At 48.7% G+C, this 19,812-nt stretch overlaps 1 protein-coding gene and 1 non-coding gene across 2 annotated transcripts in view; both read right to left on the bottom strand.

Annotated features, from left to right (window-relative positions):
• The window catches only part of GRIK4 (glutamate ionotropic receptor kainate type subunit 4), a 349,453-nt gene that overhangs the window by 28,493 nt on the left and 301,148 nt on the right, over positions 1–19,812 (bottom strand). Inside the window, exons 14-15 of the mRNA XM_040257795.1 lie at positions 7,606–7,715; positions 3,286–3,459 (exon numbers count right to left, since the gene is read on the bottom strand). Coding sequence (XP_040113729.1) covers positions 3,286–3,459; positions 7,606–7,715 — 284 coding nt within the window. The remainder of the gene's footprint in view (positions 1–3,285; positions 3,460–7,605; positions 7,716–19,812) is intronic.
• TRNAS-GGA lies at positions 6,397–6,468 on the bottom strand. The gene has a single exon. It is a non-coding gene; the product is annotated as a tRNA-Ser (tRNA).

Here is a 19,812-nt window from a genome sequence, read left to right as displayed (position 1 = left end):
CCCCTCACGATGCAGCTGACCTTCAGAGGAGCATCACCATGTACTGTGCACCCACGGAGAGCCACACCCTCCAGCTCCTGTGCTCCCTACAACTCAGGGAAGTGAAATTCTTATTGTGACTTTACAGAAGAGGAAACCGAGGCTCAAAGGAGCAAAGTCACGTGGCCAAGTAACATGTGGAGAAATTCGTATTCTAAAACCAGTTCCACAAATCGTCAGAGCAGGAGCTCTTCAAGACAAACTGATGACAAGCACCTTTGAGCCACTGAGAAGTTGGAATTAGAAAACACTCTTACAAAGGTCATGCTATTTCAAAATGGAAGGTTGTTTCATTGGGTAGATCGAACTCATTTAAAATTAGAATAGCTCTGCAACTCAGGCAGCACACACGCTAAAGTCATTAAAACCAGTTTGCTCACTTAAGTAGGTTAAACAAGACTTCTACCATCTGGTCAGCAGTATGGATCTGCTTTCTAATCCATTTGTTTATAGGGGTTCAAAGATATATGTAAGCATAACTGAGGCTGGCAAATCACCAAATTCTGAATCAGTGGAGTCTGAATTAATGAGGCTTCAATTCATTATGAAGACATGTGCCAACGAAGGCACAGTGTTTGCCACAGGCTGCGGCAGGGCAGCTTGCAGGTGGGTTTGCAAGAGCAGGAAGACCCATTACCCACCTTGGCCTGTGCACTTTCTTCCAGGAGTGATAGGACAGGTGCACCCATCAATTTGACAGGCACATCCACATGCCAGCCCACCAGATCCATGCCCCAGACCACGAGTAAGAGATCTGGTTTTAGTTCTGACTTTGTCTAATTCCATCTGTGAGACCTTGGGGGAAAGCTACACAACTCCTCTGAGGTTGTTTGCTTGTCTAATAAATGGGGGATAATAATGCCTGCTTTTTGTTTCCCAGATGGGACAGTGGTAAAGAATCCACCTTCCAGTGCAGGAGATGCGAGATACTCAGGTTTGATCCCTGGTTCAGGAAGATCTCCTGGAGGAGGAAATGGCAACCCACTCCAGTATTCTTGCCCAGCAGGCCACGGTCCATGGGATCGCAGAGAGTTGGACATGACTTAGCAACTGAACACCCTAATAATGCCTGGTTTACTTGTCTTGGATCAGATCAGATAACATGTCATTAGTGACTAATTATCTGTAAAGGATGATATGAGCATGAGATACAGAGACAAGTAGAGATAGTCCCATTTCATCACAAATGGGATGAAAATCATTTGTCTACCTTCCCTACTGGTGACCTGTAAGTGCCAGGAGTCCCTCCATCCTCAAATTGGCTTTCCTGCTCCTGCCAGAGTTCTTACACCCTGTTGGAAGTTGTTTCTCATGAGCCTGCCCCAGAGGAGGCTGGGGGTGGTGGTGAGTGCTCCCCAGGTGGAGGTGAGCATTTGGAAGTTGCTCTGACCCACTGTTGTGGGTTAATGAGCCCTGGGTATGGACATGACCTCAGAGCTGGCTGGGGAGGTTCCCTCAACCACACTGGTACACTCTGGCATCTGTTCCACCCTGGACAGCCATGTGGCTGTTTATGCCACTGGTCACAGGGGACAGTTCCAAGAGCCTAAGTAGCTCAGTGCAAGCCCATCGCCTCTGCTGAGAAAGCAAATCACATCCAAGCTCCCTCCAGAGGGGTCAACAGAGCCTTGCTCCTGTGCCAAACGGGCATTTTATTGTGAAGCTGGCACTCTTGTTAGAGACATGGTATTTTCTGTCACTTGCTCTGGATGAGGATGCCATGTTAAGTCACAAAGGCCGGGTCCTCTGACCTCCCACTCTCCAGGGAGCCAAAAAACTGAGGCTGTGATTTCATAACCAAGAGCTCCGAGAGGCAGATGGGCACACCAACACCCCTGGGTCAGGCTGGGGAGGGCCGAGCCTCCCTCCCACACACGCTCGGGAGCTGGGTAACCGAGCCACCTGGGGCCAGCTATTTAAAGCCCTCCTGAGCCAGCGGGCTGAGTCAACAACCTGCAGGACAGGTGGTCCCCTTGGCACCAGGGCAGATGTCCTCTAGGGGAGGGAATTCCTGGAGGTGTGAACTGACAGGTTAAGGGAGCAAGCAATGGAGCCCCACTTGGCGCCACATGGTAACATGCCCCTTTGGAAGGAAAAGCCCAGGTAGAAAGGGATCAAAATCTGCAGCTGACATCTCATCTCCGGGTCTCTGCCCAGATTTCCTGGATTTTTTAGAGGGTTCTGCAACTGTGCCTGCCAAGGTCTTTCTGCCGGGGAATGTGAAGCCCGGCTCCCCATGGTGATACGCTCAGTGACTCCTGGCCTGGATGTGATAATGGGTGAGGATCCTGCCCCAGCAATTTAAATCCTACTGTATTTGTCACTTATCAGTCCCGGCTGTGTTTCCACCTGCTAGGATCAGTCCCAGTCCAGGGACTCCCAGGTAACTGTCCAGATGCTCCACCATCCCCAGCATCCTCATCCCTTCCCCTTTCCTCCAGCTTACACAGGCTGAGAAGGAGGGGAGAGAATGAAGCCTATAAGTCCTAAAAGCTGTGACACCAAACCCGACGGTGGGTTTTTAAGTGAGGACGGAGAACTTGCCTCTCAAGGCTACATCGATATTTCATTTCCTCCCAAAATGAATGGTCTAATAGCAATGATCAGTTCAAACATTTATGTGGCTCTTCCAAATTTTCAGCAAACTTTCCCACACCTTGAATCATTTCACCCTCTTCCTTTTGCCCTGCCTAATCCAAGAGGAGAAGGAGCTGGCCAACAGCCCTGTGGACCTGCTGTCAACTTAGACCCTGAGGTCCCATCCAACTCTGAGCCACTAAGAGCTTGCATTTTTCTACACCTGCTGAGGTGGACATGTCTGGCAGGCCCAGAGGCAGGAGCAGACAGAGCTCCAGAAAGCTGCTGGAGGGGGAGTGATGTGACTTGGGGTTGGTGAGGGGAGGGCCAGGACTTCCTGCTACACACTGTGCATATTTGCACAAATTTGCACATGACTTCTCAGGCCCTGCCTCTCAAATGCCAGTCATTCTCAGGTCAGGAAGTTATAATTGCCTTGCCATGGCATTTTCTCACCGGGTCTCCTTTTGTGCCTTGGCTCCTCTCCGCATCTCCAAGGCGGGGGAAAGGGGAAGGATAGAAGATGGCACAAACAGCACCCTCCACTGCACCTCCCCCCACCCCACCCCACCAGCCCTCTGAGCTGGCAGAGGCTGTCTGAGGGCGGAGCTGAGGTTCCTGCCCGCAGGAAGCCGGATCAGGGCTCATCTAAGGACCCCAGGATCTTACCAGACGCCACTGACGCAGCGGGTGGATAAGGCGCGCGGGGCGATGGTAGAGCCCTGCTGCATGAAGCCCCCGACCGGAAACCAGAGGCTGTTGCCCAGGGAGTACTGATTCACAAGGAGGTTGCACCGGCCCTGGGCACACGGGTGGGGGCTGTACCACTCGTAGGGGGTCAGTCTGTGGGAGAAAGGAACACACATCAGCACCGTGGAGGGTGGGCATGAAGAAGGGGTGCTGGGGGCGTGGGGGTGCTCTTCTTCCTGGCCTGACCTCTGGACCTTTGTAGCTGCCTGTGGCCTTGGGCAAGCAAGCTCCCTTCTGTTGGACTATGTTGGCAGTTTTGGAACTTTCTTTAATCAAATAAACATCTTAATTTTTTCAAAATAAATCAAGTCATGGGGGTGGATGGCTGGGAATTGCTTGTTCTGTCTTTTTTGTCTCCCCGAAGTGACCACAGAGAGAATCTTAGGGCCCCACAGAGCCGTGGATTGAAAACTCTCAGCCCAGAGTGGAAATTCTCAAAATGTGACTGACATCAGAATCACCAAGAAGGCTTGTGAAAACACAGATCGCTGGGCCCCAGCCCTGAAGTGTCTGATTCGCTAAGTCTGGGTGAGGCCTATGAATCTGCAGGTTCCTGGGAGAAGGGGATGCCACTGGTCCAGGGACCACACTTTGCAAACCACTGGCCCCAGTGGTTCCCTCCAGCTCTGGTTCTCAACCCTGTCTGTGTTTCAGAGTCACCCAGGAGCTTTTTAAAAAATGCCAACACCTGGATTCCATGCCCAGAGGTTCTGATTTCATTTGTCCAGATATGGCCTGGGCCTCAGCATGTCTCAGGGCTCCCTGGATGAGTGTGATGGGCACATAGGGTTGACAAGGCACACAGGCTCCTTCGACTGTCCCTCACAGGCTCACGCTGGCCTCTCTCCCAGTGGTACCTCTGATGTCTCTGATGCCCTAACTTCCTGCCCACCAGACTCATGCCCTCCCTCTTCCCTAGCATGCCTCCCACACCAAGCCTTCAGCTCTGATGTGGGAAACGCACCTGGACATAGGCCAAGAAGGGCAGGTCTGCGTGTTCACGCGATGTCATCATCTTCCCCCACCTTCCTGTCCCTTCGCCCAGCCCAGTCTGCAGGTGCTGCATGGTTCACATTTCCTGCACTGCTACTTGGTTCTGATTACAAGGCCAGTGTGCCATCTCTGGCCCCTGCCCCCATACGTCCTCCTTCCTTCCAGGGGCTGTGGGGCTGGATCGTACCTGTGGGGCTTCACCCCAGTGGTTCCCAAGCTTATGGGTGGTTGGATGTGAGCTTCAGAACTACAGATTCCTGAGGCCTCATCCCTAGAGATTCTGAGATGATCTGACTTAGACATTCAAGTTTTTTTAAAGCTCCCTGAATGACTCTGATAGCAGCTGGCTTGGGAGTGGCTGCCATAGAGCGGTGGTTTTCAAACATCTTTTCCCCTCTAAAACCTTACCCAGAAGTACAATATACGAGAGAGAAAAGTGGAGCTGGTCTGAATGAAGATGAGCTGAGGCCACAGAGCAACGTGTGCCTAGCCTCTTTACCGCCCTGCCACGTGTCTGCGCCTACCAGGAGCCTCCACGTCCCTAGGAACTCAGTTTGAAAGCTACTGCCTTGGGCCAGATTACCCTACCCTCAGATATTACTCATATAGGAAATTATATGTATTTTGCTGCTGTTGTTCAGTTGCTAAGGCCATGTTGGACTGTAGCACGCCTCGCTCCTCTGTCCTTCACTGTCTCCTGGAGTTTGCTCAAATTCATGTCCATTGAATCAGTGATGCCATTTAACCAACTCATCCTCTGTTGTCCCCTTCTCCTCCAGCCTTCAATCTTGCCCAGCATCAGGGTCTTTTGCAATGAACTAGCTCTTCATATCAAGTGGCCTGTATATCTGTGTGTGTGTGTATGTGTGTGTATATATATATACATATTGTATGATATATATGATGTATGATCAGACCTCTAGTACAATTTTTTGGTTAATCTTTTTGTTAATTCTGGATCCTGGGGTGGCAGTGTGTGTGTATGAATGTGGGTGGCAGGAGAGAGGGGCTGTTTAAGCCCCCAGGGCTGACTGAAAAGCTTCAGGCTGTGGCAGGCAGGGTGAAGCAGTCTTGTGTGTGTGTGTGTGTGTGTGTGTGTGTGTGTGTGTGTGTATGTATCTGATAGCCACGCCCTAATACCACTTCCAGGCCCTCAAGGCCACCGGAGAACCATGACTTTCTACACACAGGGGCTCAATCAAAGGGGACGAGAGAGAATTCCAGGGCAGCGGAGCCGAGACTCAGGCAGACAGCTTCCTGTGAGCAGCCGCAGACAGCCCAGCGAAGTGCAGAGGGGAAATGTCAGATGGCGTGCCAGCTCCCGCGCCTTGCCAGTAGACACTAACAACAGATACTTGACAGTGGGCATGGCTACAGGCCCAAGGAGGGGCAGGCGGCACCGGAGCGGCACACGCAGCACCCTGTGATGATGACCAGGTTGTAAGCAAGGCCTTTCCCCCTTTGGCTGGGCCTCGGGGGTCAGGAACGACTTCTTGAACCTGCTTTGATCTCCACTGGAAGAGGCATGGACTGAGTGATGCCATGCCTCTTGGGCAGGCTGGGAACTGCCCCAGGGGTTTGTACTCCAAAGATCCTTGGGGTTCCATTCTCATTTTTTAAAATTTATTTTTAACTGGGGGGAAATTGCTTTACAACGTTGTGTTGGTTCCTGGTGTGTGTGTGTTAGTTGTTTGGTTGTGCTTTGAGAGCCCACCAACGTAGCCCACCAAGCTTCTCTGTTCATGGGATTCTCCAGGCAAGAATACTGGAGTTGGTAGCTATTTCCTTTTCCAGGGGATCTTCCCGACCCAGGGATTGAACCTGGGTCTCATGCATTGCAAGCAGAGGATTCTTTACCACCTGAGCCACCAGGAAAGCCTGGTCTCCTCTGTGAACGAGTGAGTGAGTGAAGTTGCTCAGTCATGTCCGACTCTTTGCGACCCCATGGACTGTAGCCTACCTACCAGGCTCCTCCCTCCATGGGATTCTCCAGGCAAGAGTACTGGAGTGGGTTGCCATTTCCTTCTCCAGGGAATCTTCCCTACCCAGGGATTGAACCCAGGTCTCCTGCATTCCAGGCAGATGCTTTAACCTTTGAGCCACCAGGGAAGCCCAGTGATGCAAATCACCCGTAATTATACATGCATCACCTCCCTCCTGGGAGCTCCATCTTCTAGCTGGAGGGACCACAGGCTCCCCTTGAGCAATGAATAGACGTGCTTCTGGGGAAGACCCCACGGCATAGAGGTGGACCATTCACCTCAGAATAGGCCAGCGCTGCCCCTGTAGACCCGAGGCGGAGGAGAGCAGATGGCTGGACCAGAGCCACTGTTGGCCCCTAGACTCTCAATCTCAGTGGGTCTTGGCTCCTCTGAGGTGATCAGCTGAGTTCTGAGCAGGAAGCAGGGATCTGTACGAATGACCCTGAACCACGGGAGCTGGCTCTGCCTCTGGATAGTAAGTGGGCTCTTCTGAAGCCCAACTTAGCCTCAGAGAGAAATGACCCTCTCTGCGCATCCTCCTGGGGTGCTCCTTGGCTTCTTCCTGGGCTCAGGGACACTCTCTCATGTCCAGGGAGATGGGGGGTGGGTTTCTTGTCCTCCCCGACCCCAGATCGGGACCATGCGTTTCAACTCAGCACTGCTTGCCAATGGTGCTCTCCATCCTGCCCTGCTGCTGCCAGCCCGCCCTGCATGGTCTCCATTCAACAAGGCAGCTGTGTTTTCACAGACGGACCGGGCTGGGGAAGGGCCAGGCCCTCTGCAGAGGAGGCCGTCTCCCTCGCCTGTGTCACCGAGGCTGCCGGTTCCCCACTCCGGATTTGCAGGCTCTGTTTCCTGTCACTCAGCACTTTGCGGCAGGTCCTGGCGAGGACAGATGCCAGGGCAGCCAAAGGCAGAGCACTTAATCAGAGTAATCTTCCCACCACCTTCCTCCCCTCTTCTCTCTCCCAAGGCAGCTGGAGACCGGGGAATGAGAGGGGTAAGAGGCAAGGGGCACAAATCGGACAAGCTCGCCTGTCTGTGTTGTGCATATCAGGGGACGGGCACGTAGATGGATGGACGGGCAGTGCCCGGCTGACAGCCGGGCAGAGTGGCTCGGGTCCTGAGCCCGTCTCCCATTCCTCTGGTTTGGCACCAAGGTCTTCTCCACCCGCCCCCTCCTGCTCCCCACCCCTGCCCATGCAGTTCCCAGAGGTGGACACGAGATGGCGGTGTGAGGACAGGGAAGGGGAGAAACCAGTACCGAGCCACGAGGAAGAGGACGCAGCTGACGGCCAGATAGGCTAGAAGCATGAAGAGCCAGACGCCCGGAGAAAATGGGTCCAGGAAGGAGAAATAGCCAGGTCTGCGTCCCTGGAAATGGAGACAGAAACGAAATTCAAGTATGCATTCAGTCAGCACGGCCATTGCGCAGGGGAGGGCAGAGGGGTTGGTGAGTTGGGAATGGGCCCAGACTGCACTGCCTTGGGTTATGGGTGATTGGTTTAAATGACACAGGGGCTGAAGGTGTAGAGGGGTCTGCTCTGAAACATCTACATAGCCCTTAACTCAGTAGATGAAACTAAAGAACGGCCCAGGGCCTCATCACTTCCTAGGATTAAGAAGGCTTGTGCTGGGCAATAGAACAGCCCTTAGTGTCCGTTATATGCGTCCCCATGTCCTCCAGGGGCAGCGTGGATGGGCTCTGAAGCACCTTTGAGCTGTTGATGTCCAAGGACATGTAGCCCCCTCTCTGCCACTCACGTCTTTCTTACGAGGATACTAATTTGATAGGCATCCTTGGTTTTTGGTTTGCAGGGTGATCTCACATACAGTGAGACCTTCTCATGTAAACCTCAAACTGGGTGCTGTGAAGTGCCCAGATTCTTATTTTCATTGTATTCGGAAAGAAATCAAAGCCCTAGGGCATTCAAGAGATGTGTCCAAGGTTAGACAGCTCTTCCGTGGAAGAACTGGGACTCAAATGCATGCTTGCTGACGCAAAGCCCAGGGCATCTGATGCAGCCCACGATACTGCGGGAAAACATGGTTGTTCCTAGGCCAGGCAGAGTCATGGGAGCCAAAGGATGGAGCCAAGAACCAGCCAGGAAGCTGGGGACCACACTCTGGCAGAGGGGGGAGGCATTTTCTGCAGGAAAGTGAGACGGAATGAGAAGGAAGGAATTTCAGAATCTGTTCCTGGTCTTTAGCAGTGTGGTCTCAGGCAAGTGAGACCCCTCTCCAGACTCCACTGGAGCTGATCTAGATCAAAGGTGATACCCTAGTGACCTGCAGCCCACAGACCACTTGCTTGTTGGTTTACTCATTTTGATAAGCTGTCAACATTAAGTGACTAGGACGTTTCGCAGAAAAATCCAGATTTCTGGCTTTAAAAATGGATGATCTGACCACGTTGGGCCTAATTCTCAACCAGCTGGAGCTGATTGGTGGCTGTTCACTCAAGACAGGTTCCCACTCTACAGCTCCCACTGCTGCCCTGGTCTTGATCCAGGCTTGCTTCTTCCACTTACTATGAAACCACTGGAACAGATGCTCCCTAAAGACCATTCTAAATCGAAAATGATATGACTTTATGATTCCAGGAATCTAGGAGGTCCATGGATAGGATAGAAAACCAGTATTAAGCTCAGGAGTGCTACGAACAAGTAAACTTTCAAGTTCAAGGACATATCAGTCATGGCACAACCTGCTGTCAATATCAAGGTATGTCATTTTGCACTGGGGTTCCCAGACACAACAAGGGGAGCTATCTATGCCAATACTGAGCTGATCCCAATCAGCTTTCTGGGCTTTTGTTATCCAAGGACAGCCAGACCATGAGATAATGCTGAGAAACTGCAGGTAACAACAGCTGCTCCCAAGGCAGCATCTAAGGAGCAGGGGAGACAATGCTGCAAGGCCCTGTTGTATCTGCACAAACCCCAGTTGTGGCTGATTTTCAACTGCGCTTCTGGTGAGTTCTCTATCCCTTCCCAGTGAGCCAATAGACAAATTCCCAAAGCACTCGGGAGTATAATTTTATTCTCCCACTGAGGACACAGTCCAGAGGGTACAGAGTGAAGAATTCAGAGCTTACCCTTTGCCAGTGGGGCACTGGTTCTTGGATCCTGAAGTCCTTCATCAGTGTGACAGTGCCCCCTGGGGTGGTCTGTTTGAAATTGGATTTCTCTCCCAATGTGGCTTAGACCAGAGAACTGCCCTCTGATACCAACTGCAATTTCTCTGCCTCATGTGTGTTCATGTTAAGCTGCAGAGAACACTCAGGTGACTGGGAAAATAAAACAGCTTGAAGGACAAAGCCCAGTGACCAGGGGAACAGGAGAGAAACAGGAAAACCATTTGAGTATGTACGGCCCTATCACTATGTAAATTGTGTAACAGGAAGAAGGACACAAGACAGCGGAATTGGAGTTCCTCATTAGTCATTCCTGTGTCCATCACGGACTAACCACGCCTTCACCATCATCCGAAAAGCCAGTGCAGATACAGAAAGAGATAGACTGACCCAGAAGGGGATGAAGATGCTCATTACATCTACACACCTGCTGCAGAAAATCACTAGTTTGGGCCTCTCTTGGGGTCCTTCTATCCCCTGAAGCTTCTCTGGGCAAACGTACATGAATTCTACACCTGTCACTCATGACTACTTCACTCTGTGTCTCCCAACTGAGAGATATCCAGGAGAAAAAAATTCTTTCATTGTTGCTCTCTGAATCTGAAACCCCATTAGATGCTCAATGTCAGAAATCTACCCCTGATTATATCACAATGAATGAAATTGAGGAAAATGACAGCACTTTTTAAAGCTGCCATATTTGGTTATGGGTGATAAGAAATGATGCACAGCTATGGGAAAAATTCCTGGAGACTTAAGTTATAAAACACAGAGCATCACACAAACAAGGATCAAGACATAAACAGAGCTCCCCTGGAAACATATCAGTCACGTTGGCAAGGCAACATCTGATTCCACGTGTGACTGACTGACGCCAACTAGAAGAGCAAGGAATGGGCAGTCATTTGAGATGTGGGTCTGGGCTTGCACAGACTAGGCTTGGACTGAGCCCAAGCTGTTTTTATGATGCCAAAGAGAAGTATGTTACTTGCAAGGCTCTGAACGCCTCCTGTTTTTTTTCTATGTGGATGCTTTCGATTGCTTCCTTCCCAACAGACATCTGAGTTCCTGGTGCTGGGGGTAGATCAGGAGTCATATGCCACTGGCATTTCTTCCTAATAACAGGTTTTCCTTAACCCAATGGATATATGGATATATGATGGTGACGCTTTTCTTCAGAAGAACTCAAAATGCTTCACTATGTTCTTTGGATTTCAGTACTCAGTTCTCCATATTGACAGATGGAAGAAATGGGACCCAGGGAGGTTAAGTGCCGTGCTCACATCACTGGTGATGGTTTCAATTTCTCTGGTGCTCGTTTGTCAAGCTGTGCCGTAGGGATATCGTGCTCTCCTTCTTTCAAAAGGCAGCTGTACCGCATCTTCCTCTCCGTTGTATCTTTACAATTTGCTTCAATAAACTCCCTAATTAATCCCACGCCTTCTCCCCAATGCCAACAGAATCCCAGCCTACTCGATCTCGCCCCCTTAAAGTACTCTAAACATTATTTATTTATACCCATCATCATTTAAGACTCTTGAGAGTCCCTTGGACAGCAAGGAGATCAACCCAGTCAATCCTAAAGGAAATCAACTCTGAATATTCATTGGAAGGACTGATGCTAAAGCGGAAACTCCAGTGCTTTGGCTACCTGATGTGAAGAACTGACTCATTGGAAAAGACCCTGATTTGGAAAAGATTGAAAGCAGGAGAAGGGGGGTGACAGAGGATGAGATGGATGGATAGCACCACCAATTCAATGGACATTAGTTTGAGCAAGCTCTGGGAGTTGGTGAGGAACAGGGAAGCCTGGTGTGCTGCAGTCCATGGGGTCGAAAAGAATCGGGCATGACTGAGTGAGTGAACAACAACAAACCATCCTCTTTGGGGACTCTATTACTGATTTATACGTGTCTCTGTTGACTATACTTTGGGCCTGTTCTTTCTAGTGAAGACAGCCACTTTGAAGGTAGATAATTGGTGATACAGAGTCTATGCCCCAAATGTCTAGGGCAAGCCAAGCCCTGTAAATGGGGCTGCAAATTAGATGGCACCAAAATGGGAACGGGTTCCTTGATTTCTGTACTGTGCTTCAGACGGACCACATCAGAGCCAGCATCACGATGCTGTCGGATGGTGAGCGAGATGGGGCTGGTCACCAAATGACTACAATCCCTGAGTGGCGAGGCCCTTTGAATGTCAGCAGTGGAGCTGCTCACGGAGTTACCGAGTGGAACTAATCTCCTCTTGCCTGGTGAAAATTCCTCTTATCCTTAAAAAAATCCATAACCTCACTGATACTTCATTGCACATTTACTGGAAGAAATGACGTTATAGTAAGAAAGTAATTGCTTGCCCAGAGTCTGGAGCCAAATACATAAGGACACTGGGGCCAGGTAGTGCAGGACAGGTAATGAATTAACACGCAGACTCTGGAGTCAGCCTGCCCAGGACTGAATCCTGGCTGCACCATACACAATTATGGGATCCTGGGCGAGTTACGTAAGCTCTCTAGGTCTCCAAGTCTTCTTCTGTAACACGGGGGTAATCATAAAACCTACCTCTCGCACTGTTTTACACACAGTGAGTGCTACATAAGTGATGGCTCCCCTCTCAGTCTAATGGGCTTCCCTTGTGGCTCAGAGGTAAAGAATCCACCTGCCAATGCAGGAGACGCGGGTTCCATCCCTGGGTGGGAAAATCCCCTGGAGGAGGGCATGGCAACCCCCTCCAGTACTCTAGACTGGGAAATCCCATGGACAGAGGAGCCTGGCGGGCTACAGTTCATGGGGTCGCAAAGAGTCGGACACGACTCAGAGACTGAACAACAACAACTGTCTAACGGGAGCCATGCGTGAGAGAGGTGGGGGTGTATGACGAAAGAGGGAACTGCCTTTTATAGTCCTCTCTCATGGACAAGAAATCCAATTTTCCGTCCCGTTGTAGCACATGCTAAAGATCCTGGGAGGGAGAATTCCATCTGGCCACATTCCCTTTCTATAACTCCTAGAGTTTTTGTGGGTTACAATACGTGAATCATGAGGGTTTCCCCAGGGCTCCCCCAGGAAGTGATTAGGGTAATACCAGGCTCTCTTCTGGAAGGCTGGCTCTTAGAAGCCGGTAATTGCAAGCTTTGGAACTCAGTTCCACCTCAGCCTTCCCAAAGGAGTCAAGACAGAGTGGCTCAGATGTGCAGTGGGCTCTCCTGTGTCTGTGTGAGGGCTGGGCACCCTCCACGTCCTGACGCACAGACTCGGGACATCAATGCTTCTCCTCCTCTTCCTCCAGCAGCACTCTTCCCTCTCCAGCAGAACCAATGACAGAGGCTCACCCTGTCCTCCACGTGGTCTTGCCAGTCTGTAGAACTAAATGGCCACTGATACAGAGGTTTCTTTCCACTATCAGGTGTCATCAGTGGTCAATAAAACACTCTTTAGGGCTGAAGAAACAGATAAGACAGATGCAGTCTCCATGAATCCTTCTGGAAGAAGCAGAAGGAGGAGATTCTTGGTCCACCCCAGGAACCCATGGATAACTCCCTCAGTGTGTCTGCTGTGGACTGTCTTGACAGTTTGGTTTAGCACGCACTTTCCACCTCTGACTCTAAGAGGAAAAAAGAAGTAAGCAATTAATTCCTCTTCACTTAAAACACCCAGATGGGCTTGTTGCCTTTATAATCCAGATGCTGGTATATCTATTTTCACTTTGCTGATTGGAAATCTGTCACAAGAAGACCTAAGTTCTAAACCTGGTCCTGACCTTGACTTTCTGAGTGATCTTAGGTGAACCACTCTGCTTCTCTGGGTGCTGTTTTCTTCTTCCAGAAAGTGGAACACCACAATCAACATGAAGTGGGGATGTGAGAATTACTATAGTAACATTGATAAAATCCTTGAGCTTCTTGAGAGAGAAGCACTCTATAAGTAACCAATAGTAACGTGATTATACATCCAGAGAACCATATACTTCCATTATATGGGCTATCAGGTTACTTAGGCTTAAGGACTAGAACTTTATTCACTTTCTATTTTATTATAACAGAGTATTAAGCAGTATTAGAAATGATTCATTGGTTTACTAAGTATTATTCTTCATTTTCCTAGACAGTCTTTCTGAGATGAAACAGACCTTCTTGAAAAACGACTAATACATCCAGAAAAAATGCTAGGTGTTAATTTAATGTTGACATTTATTTCTTGCTCGTTTTAAATTTAATCACTGTTTGCTTTTTTTTTTTTTTAACTTTTCTTTAGAGACAATTCTTGCCAAGGGTTAAGAAGAGAAAAAGAACGAAGTGTCAAACTTTCACATTTGTCATTCAAAGATGGAGCAGGACATCACAGGGGAAAATAATTAACTCATATTTTCTAAAAACTTATTTGTTTATTTACCTATTTTTGGTGGTCCTGGTTGCGGTACACGGGCACTTGCTTGGGGCATGTGGGCTTTCTTTAGTTGTGGCGAGTTGGCGCTACTCTCCAGCTGTGGCCTGCAGGCTCAGTAGTTGTGGCTCATAGGCTTAGTTGCCTGAGCCATGTGGGATCTTAGTTTCCAGACCAGGGATCAAATCCATGTCTCCTGCATGGGCAGGCAGATTCTTAACCACTGGATCATCAGGGAAATCTCACTAACTCACATTTTTCAAGGGAGCCTTAGATGCTCTGGCTGGTTCAGGGTACTACATGGGATCATAGATAGTATCATCAGATTAGAAAGGATTGTGAAAGATGACCTAACACAAGGAAATATACCTACTATACCATAAAGACAGATCATTGGAAGTGTGTGGACTTGGAGACTGAAAACCTGGGTTCCGTGCACCCTCATCATTGCCCCATCTTTCTTCTTTCTGTTGCACCACTGGCCACCACTGACCTCAGAATCCTTCTGTGTGAAACAAGAATTCTACTGTCTGCCTTGGGGGCTTGCTATAGTAAACCAGAGATTGTTATGTGAAAGTGCTTCATGAATAACGAGGCGTCAGATGATGGTAGTCAACACGCAGATATCCTGGACATGCACCCAACCTCCTTGAATATATCGATGCTGAATTTTTTAAACTTGATTATCGATTTTGGGGCTCTATGTGCCAAATGTCAAACCCCAGGTTGGCTTCTGGCATGCTCTGGTGAGGCCTTGCTCCAACAATCAGTGTGTGCTTGAGGCATACAAACTTACTTTAATATTAATCTGAGCAAAACATCATTAGGCAAATTGCTGCTGTAGAAAAATAAGAGAGAGAAAACTACATAACATACTCTAACATCAAATATGAATGTTTTTGATTTTCTGTGCTCTTCTCCCTCCCATTCACAGATATTTGGGAGCTTATAGTATGTATCAGTTCTATAAAACGCTGGACTACAAAATGCACAATTCTGTGAACCCCCCTGGACTGCAAAATGCCCTTGGGGTTATACTGCTATGTTACATACTGAACTTCTCAATAAGAAATAAGCTAATATGCTAAGGAAATAAAGAGAGTCCTGAACTTCTGATGTCCCCAGTCATTGGACTCCCATCTGTGGAGTACATGGGGACACTCCAGATTCTAAAGTCTGGGCCCTCTATGTTTGACCTGGAAGCTCATCTGGCCTGGGCCAGGGGTTCTGAGGCCTTCTCAGGAGCGTGCTTTGCTGTCTGTGGGACACACAGGCATCAGGGCGGGAGGGAGTAAGGGGTTCAGGTGGCAGCTATGGCAGGCCTGACCTGTTGATGGATCTGAGCTGCCCCAACATCTGCTTTCACTCGCTTTTTGTTCTCAGACCAACAGGGTAAAGGTCAGAAAGAAAAAGAAGAAATCAATTCGGGTCACTCATCCTGCTGCCTAGAATACTGGGCCTCCTGACAGAAGCCAGGTTCCTGGGAGTCAGTGATGCTTGGCTGTGAGCCACAAAGGGAAGTGGTGCTCATTGCTCACAGAATTACAAGATCCCTCACACTTCTCCCTCCTTTCCTTTCTTCCTTCTATACTTTTCAAGTAAATGCTGCCTGTTTAGGATGATGACATTTTCCACACCAAAAATCATCCCATAAAAATGCATAGTCTAATACCATATGATATTGGGGCTTCCCAGGTGGCTCAGCAAAGAATCTGCCAGCCTATGCAGGAGACACAGGTTCAGAGATCCCTGCTCCAGAAAGATTCCACGTGCCTCGGGGCAAATAAGCCCATGCAATGCAATTACTGAAGCCTGAGTGCCCTGGAGCCTGTATTCCACAAGAGAGGCTACTGCAACAGGAAGCCTGCACATTGCAACTAGAGAGTAGCCCCCTCCTACTGCAGCTAGAGAAAGCCCACGTGCAGCAACGTAGACCCAGCACAGCCAAAAATAAAGAAGGTGCTTTTTAAAAGCCTAAAAAATAAAAGAAACACCTGCCTTCAAGGAGGATACAGGCCACTGGAATGCAGCAGTTGATGTTAGAGATGAGGAGAGCCTGAACCAAGGCCGAGTGAGCAGGAATAGACAGTATCTATGAAGATTGTTTAGGATGTCAGTGGACCAAATGGGCATTCGAGGAAAGACAAGTGCAGGGCGGCTCAGGTGGCTGGATGGAGATGCTGTGACCTGAGAGGGGGCAGAGGGGAGGAGGGAGGAATATGCCAAATGCAGCTTGTTTGTGTCCCTGTTTTTGAGGTACCTGTGAGATAGCCATGTGGAGGTGTCTCGTGTGTGCCCAGTTGCTCAGTCATGTCTGACTCTTCGTGACTCCATGGACCATAGCCTGTCAGGCTCCTCTGTCCATGGCATTATTCTAGATATAATGATGTAAATGAATAATGATATATAATGAATAAATGATACTAGAGTGTTGTCATTTCCTCCTCCAGGGATCCTCCTGACTCAGGGATCGAACCTGCGTCTCCTGTGGCTCCCACACTGGTAGGCGGATTCTTTATCACTGAGCCACCTGGGAAGTCTGGAGATGACTTAGTAATGTTTTTAAAATATGCTTCTGGAATTCAGGAGAGCAGTCAGGGTTAGATTTATAGATTTGGGAGCAGGTGAGATTATCCAGTCAGAGAATTGGGAGAGTGAGAATAGAAAAGGACCACAGACATTTAAGTGGCAAACAGAGAAGAATCAAGAGAAATGGTAAAGAAGGCAATAATCAGAGAGACAGGAAGCACAGCAGGAGAAAATAGTGATGTGGATGCTAGGAACGGAGAGGGTGTTTTAATAAGCAGGAGAGATTGACAATAACAAATGTCAAAGCCAGCCTCTGAGTGGCAGGGAGTAGAGGTCGAAGAGCAAAACTGTTCTGATTCTGATCCTGGATATGCCTGGCAGAAATAGATTATACCCCAAGGTTGAGAGGAAGGAAAATATCCCACAATCAACTCGTGATGATCCATGTTCAAGAAAGAACCTAGATAATCTGAGATTGCTGGAAGGGCACAAGTTACTTCTGATTATCTTTAGACTTGCGATATACCTGCCACCACCTATTTTGAAAGGTTCTGAAGAATTTCTAACTAGGCATTTATACCTTGTGTTAATTATTTTCATTTTTGCAAACAGGTTTGATTTTCACCAGACACTCACTTTTTTGGTAACTATCACTCACAACTCAGGTGACCTTGGATATAGAGCTAAGAGACTGGGTCATTATAGATTATAAACTACATTAAATGAATCATATTTTTGCTCACAGAGAACTATCAGTTAGAGAAAATTTACAAAATAATAAACACCCAGTATTCAACTTTAATTTCATCAGCTTAACACTTATTGTGTCAGAGAGAGCTTCTCTATGTAAAATAATTTTAGACAGCGGCACTCACGGTGAACTCTGCTGGGCTCCCCTTTGGTATTAGCTGTTTCTGACAACCTCTTTTATCTCAGACTCTGCACACTTCATCTCAGACTTGTTCTAACCAGGTCTCCCCCAGTTTAGTCGATTCAGGATTGTCCTCTCCCCAGCTCACTTTTTGATGCTTTCTAAGCATTCTGCTGCACACATGGAATGCAAGTAAATATTTGTTGAATAAATGCATAAACCGTCAGTTCTGCTTAGTGTGAGCTGTTCACGCCAGCACTCAATTTTTGCTCAGCTTGGCCCCCTGTTAGAAATTAGATCTGAGCAGCTGTGTGACACACTAGTGCCTCGGTAAAACGGCAGGGAGATGGAAGGAACGTTGATCAGACAGGGGAACTGTATGGGTAAGGCTCTCCAGAGAGATAGAGAATACCAGGAGGATGTGTGTGTGTGTGTGTGTGTGTGTGTGCACGCGTGCGTGCTCAGTCATGTCTGACTCTTTGTGACCCTGTGGACTGTAGCCCACCAGGCTCCTCTCTGTCCATGGGATTTCCCAGGCAAGAATACTGGAGTGGGTTGCCATTTCCTACTCTAGGGGATCTTCCCAACTCAGGGATCAAACTTGTGTTTCTTGCTTCGCTTGCACTGGGAAGTGGATTCTTTACCAGTAGCGCTACCTGAGTTATTTCAAGGAATTGGTTCCTGTGATTGTAGGAGCTGGTAGGTACCAAATCTGTAGGGCAGGCTGGAAACTCAGGATTTCTACGTGATAGCCTTGATACAGAATTTCCTTTGCTTTGGGAAACCTGCTTTTGCTCTCAAGGCCTTTCACTGATTGGATGAGACCCACCCACATTATCAAGGGTCATCTCCTTTACTTGACGTCAACTGATTATAGATGTTCATCGCATCTACAGAAGACCCTCGTAGCATCATCTGGACTAGGGGTTAATGGAATATCTAGAACCTCTCCAAGCTGACATATAAAATTTCACATCCCAGAACTAATGCAGACGAGCTCATACAGTCTGATGTGTGCAGTTGGTAGAAAACATTTGGCCGATGATCCAGTTAAGGATGTCCAGAGTTGATGTTCAGGATAGTAGTGTGCTGGTGGTGGGGGTGGCCTAGCAGCAGATGTTCCCAGGTGGTGGAAACACTTGTGCTGATGAGCTTTTACTCATATGCTCCTCTCAGCCCATCTGATCACGGGTGGTGCTCTAGTGCCTTTGGCCTTAATCAGGAGCTCAAGGCCAGAGCTTGGTCATGTGACCTGGCCATAGAAATACCATTTGGAGGAAGACTGTGTCTCTGCCTTTTTTGGATCCTCCTTCGGAACTCAGCTGTGGGAGGAGAATGGGTCAGGGTGGTGGTGGGGGGAGCTCAAGAAATGGTGCTGGATAGAAAGCTGTCTCCAGGTATCAAGCGATGTAATGATAACAAGAACATTACCCTGTGAATCAGGAGACCTGGATTCCAGACCCAGCTCCAGGTGTGACCTTGGTCTCCTCATCTGTAAGACGGGAATGATAACACCTCCAGTTGCGAGGACCAGTTGAGAACAGGGAGAGAGCCCTATTTACGGGACAGCTTATGAGCAGGTCACACAGTGTAGGTGACAGCCTCATATCACGGTGCAACAAAGCAGGGCCTATGGTCCTTGTCTGCCCCCATCATGTCCTCTGCCTGCCCTGTGTGTGTGGAAAACTTTAGCCAAAGGATAAGTTTAATCAGAGAAGTGAGAAATGCAGAAACAAAGGAAAACAGTCAAAGGAGACTAAATAGTAATAATGTAGTCATTAAGCATAGTCAAGAACCTTTCGTTCTTTCTCAAGGGCCATAGATAATAATCTGAGCCATATCCTGTGAGCTGTCTTACAGAGACCAAAACGGCAGGTAGATAAATTAACTACAGGATGACCAGACTGTACCCAGGACATGAGCTGCCACAGTTCCGAGAACTGGCCTCCAAGAAATGGAAACAAACCGACCTTGAAATGAAAGATTGGACCTAAACAATCAAGATGCTGCTGCTCAGACCACTGATGACCAATTTAAAGATGACAGTCAGAGCTGACTGTGCTATTTCTGTATGTAGCCCCCTACTTCTGTCTATAAAAGCTCTTGCCCCACTGGTTACCAGCAGGGGGTGGGGAGAGTCCCCCCTTTTGGACAGATGTCTGCCACCCTTCTCCTACCCCAGGTGCTGGCATCTGAAATAAAGCAAACTTCCCTTTCCACCAACCTGGCCTGCTTACTGGCTTCTGAGTGCTGAGCAGCCGGACCTCACATATACTCTTTCAGCAACAACAGAGAGAACACAGGCTTGCACCACACCGTTCCTGGGTTTGAACTCTGCTCTTTCACTGAGAGGTGTGTGGGCTTGGCCACATTTGTAGAACTGCTCGCCACTGTTTCCTCATTTCTAAAATAAGAACAGGATGACTATTCATTTACTAGGGCTGCCATAACAAGGTGCCACTGACTGGCAAGGAGGGGGCTTAACACAACAGAAGTGTATCGTCTCACGGTTCTGGAGGCTGGAAGTTCAGAATTAAGGGCAAGTTCTTTCCT

The sequence above is a fragment of the Oryx dammah genome, unplaced genomic scaffold (assembly GCF_014754425.2).
Source record: "Oryx dammah isolate SB20612 unplaced genomic scaffold, SCBI_Odam_1.1 HiC_scaffold_17, whole genome shotgun sequence".
Lineage (NCBI taxonomy): Eukaryota > Metazoa > Chordata > Mammalia > Artiodactyla > Bovidae > Oryx > Oryx dammah.
This window is presented reverse-complemented; position numbering and strand designations above follow the sequence as displayed.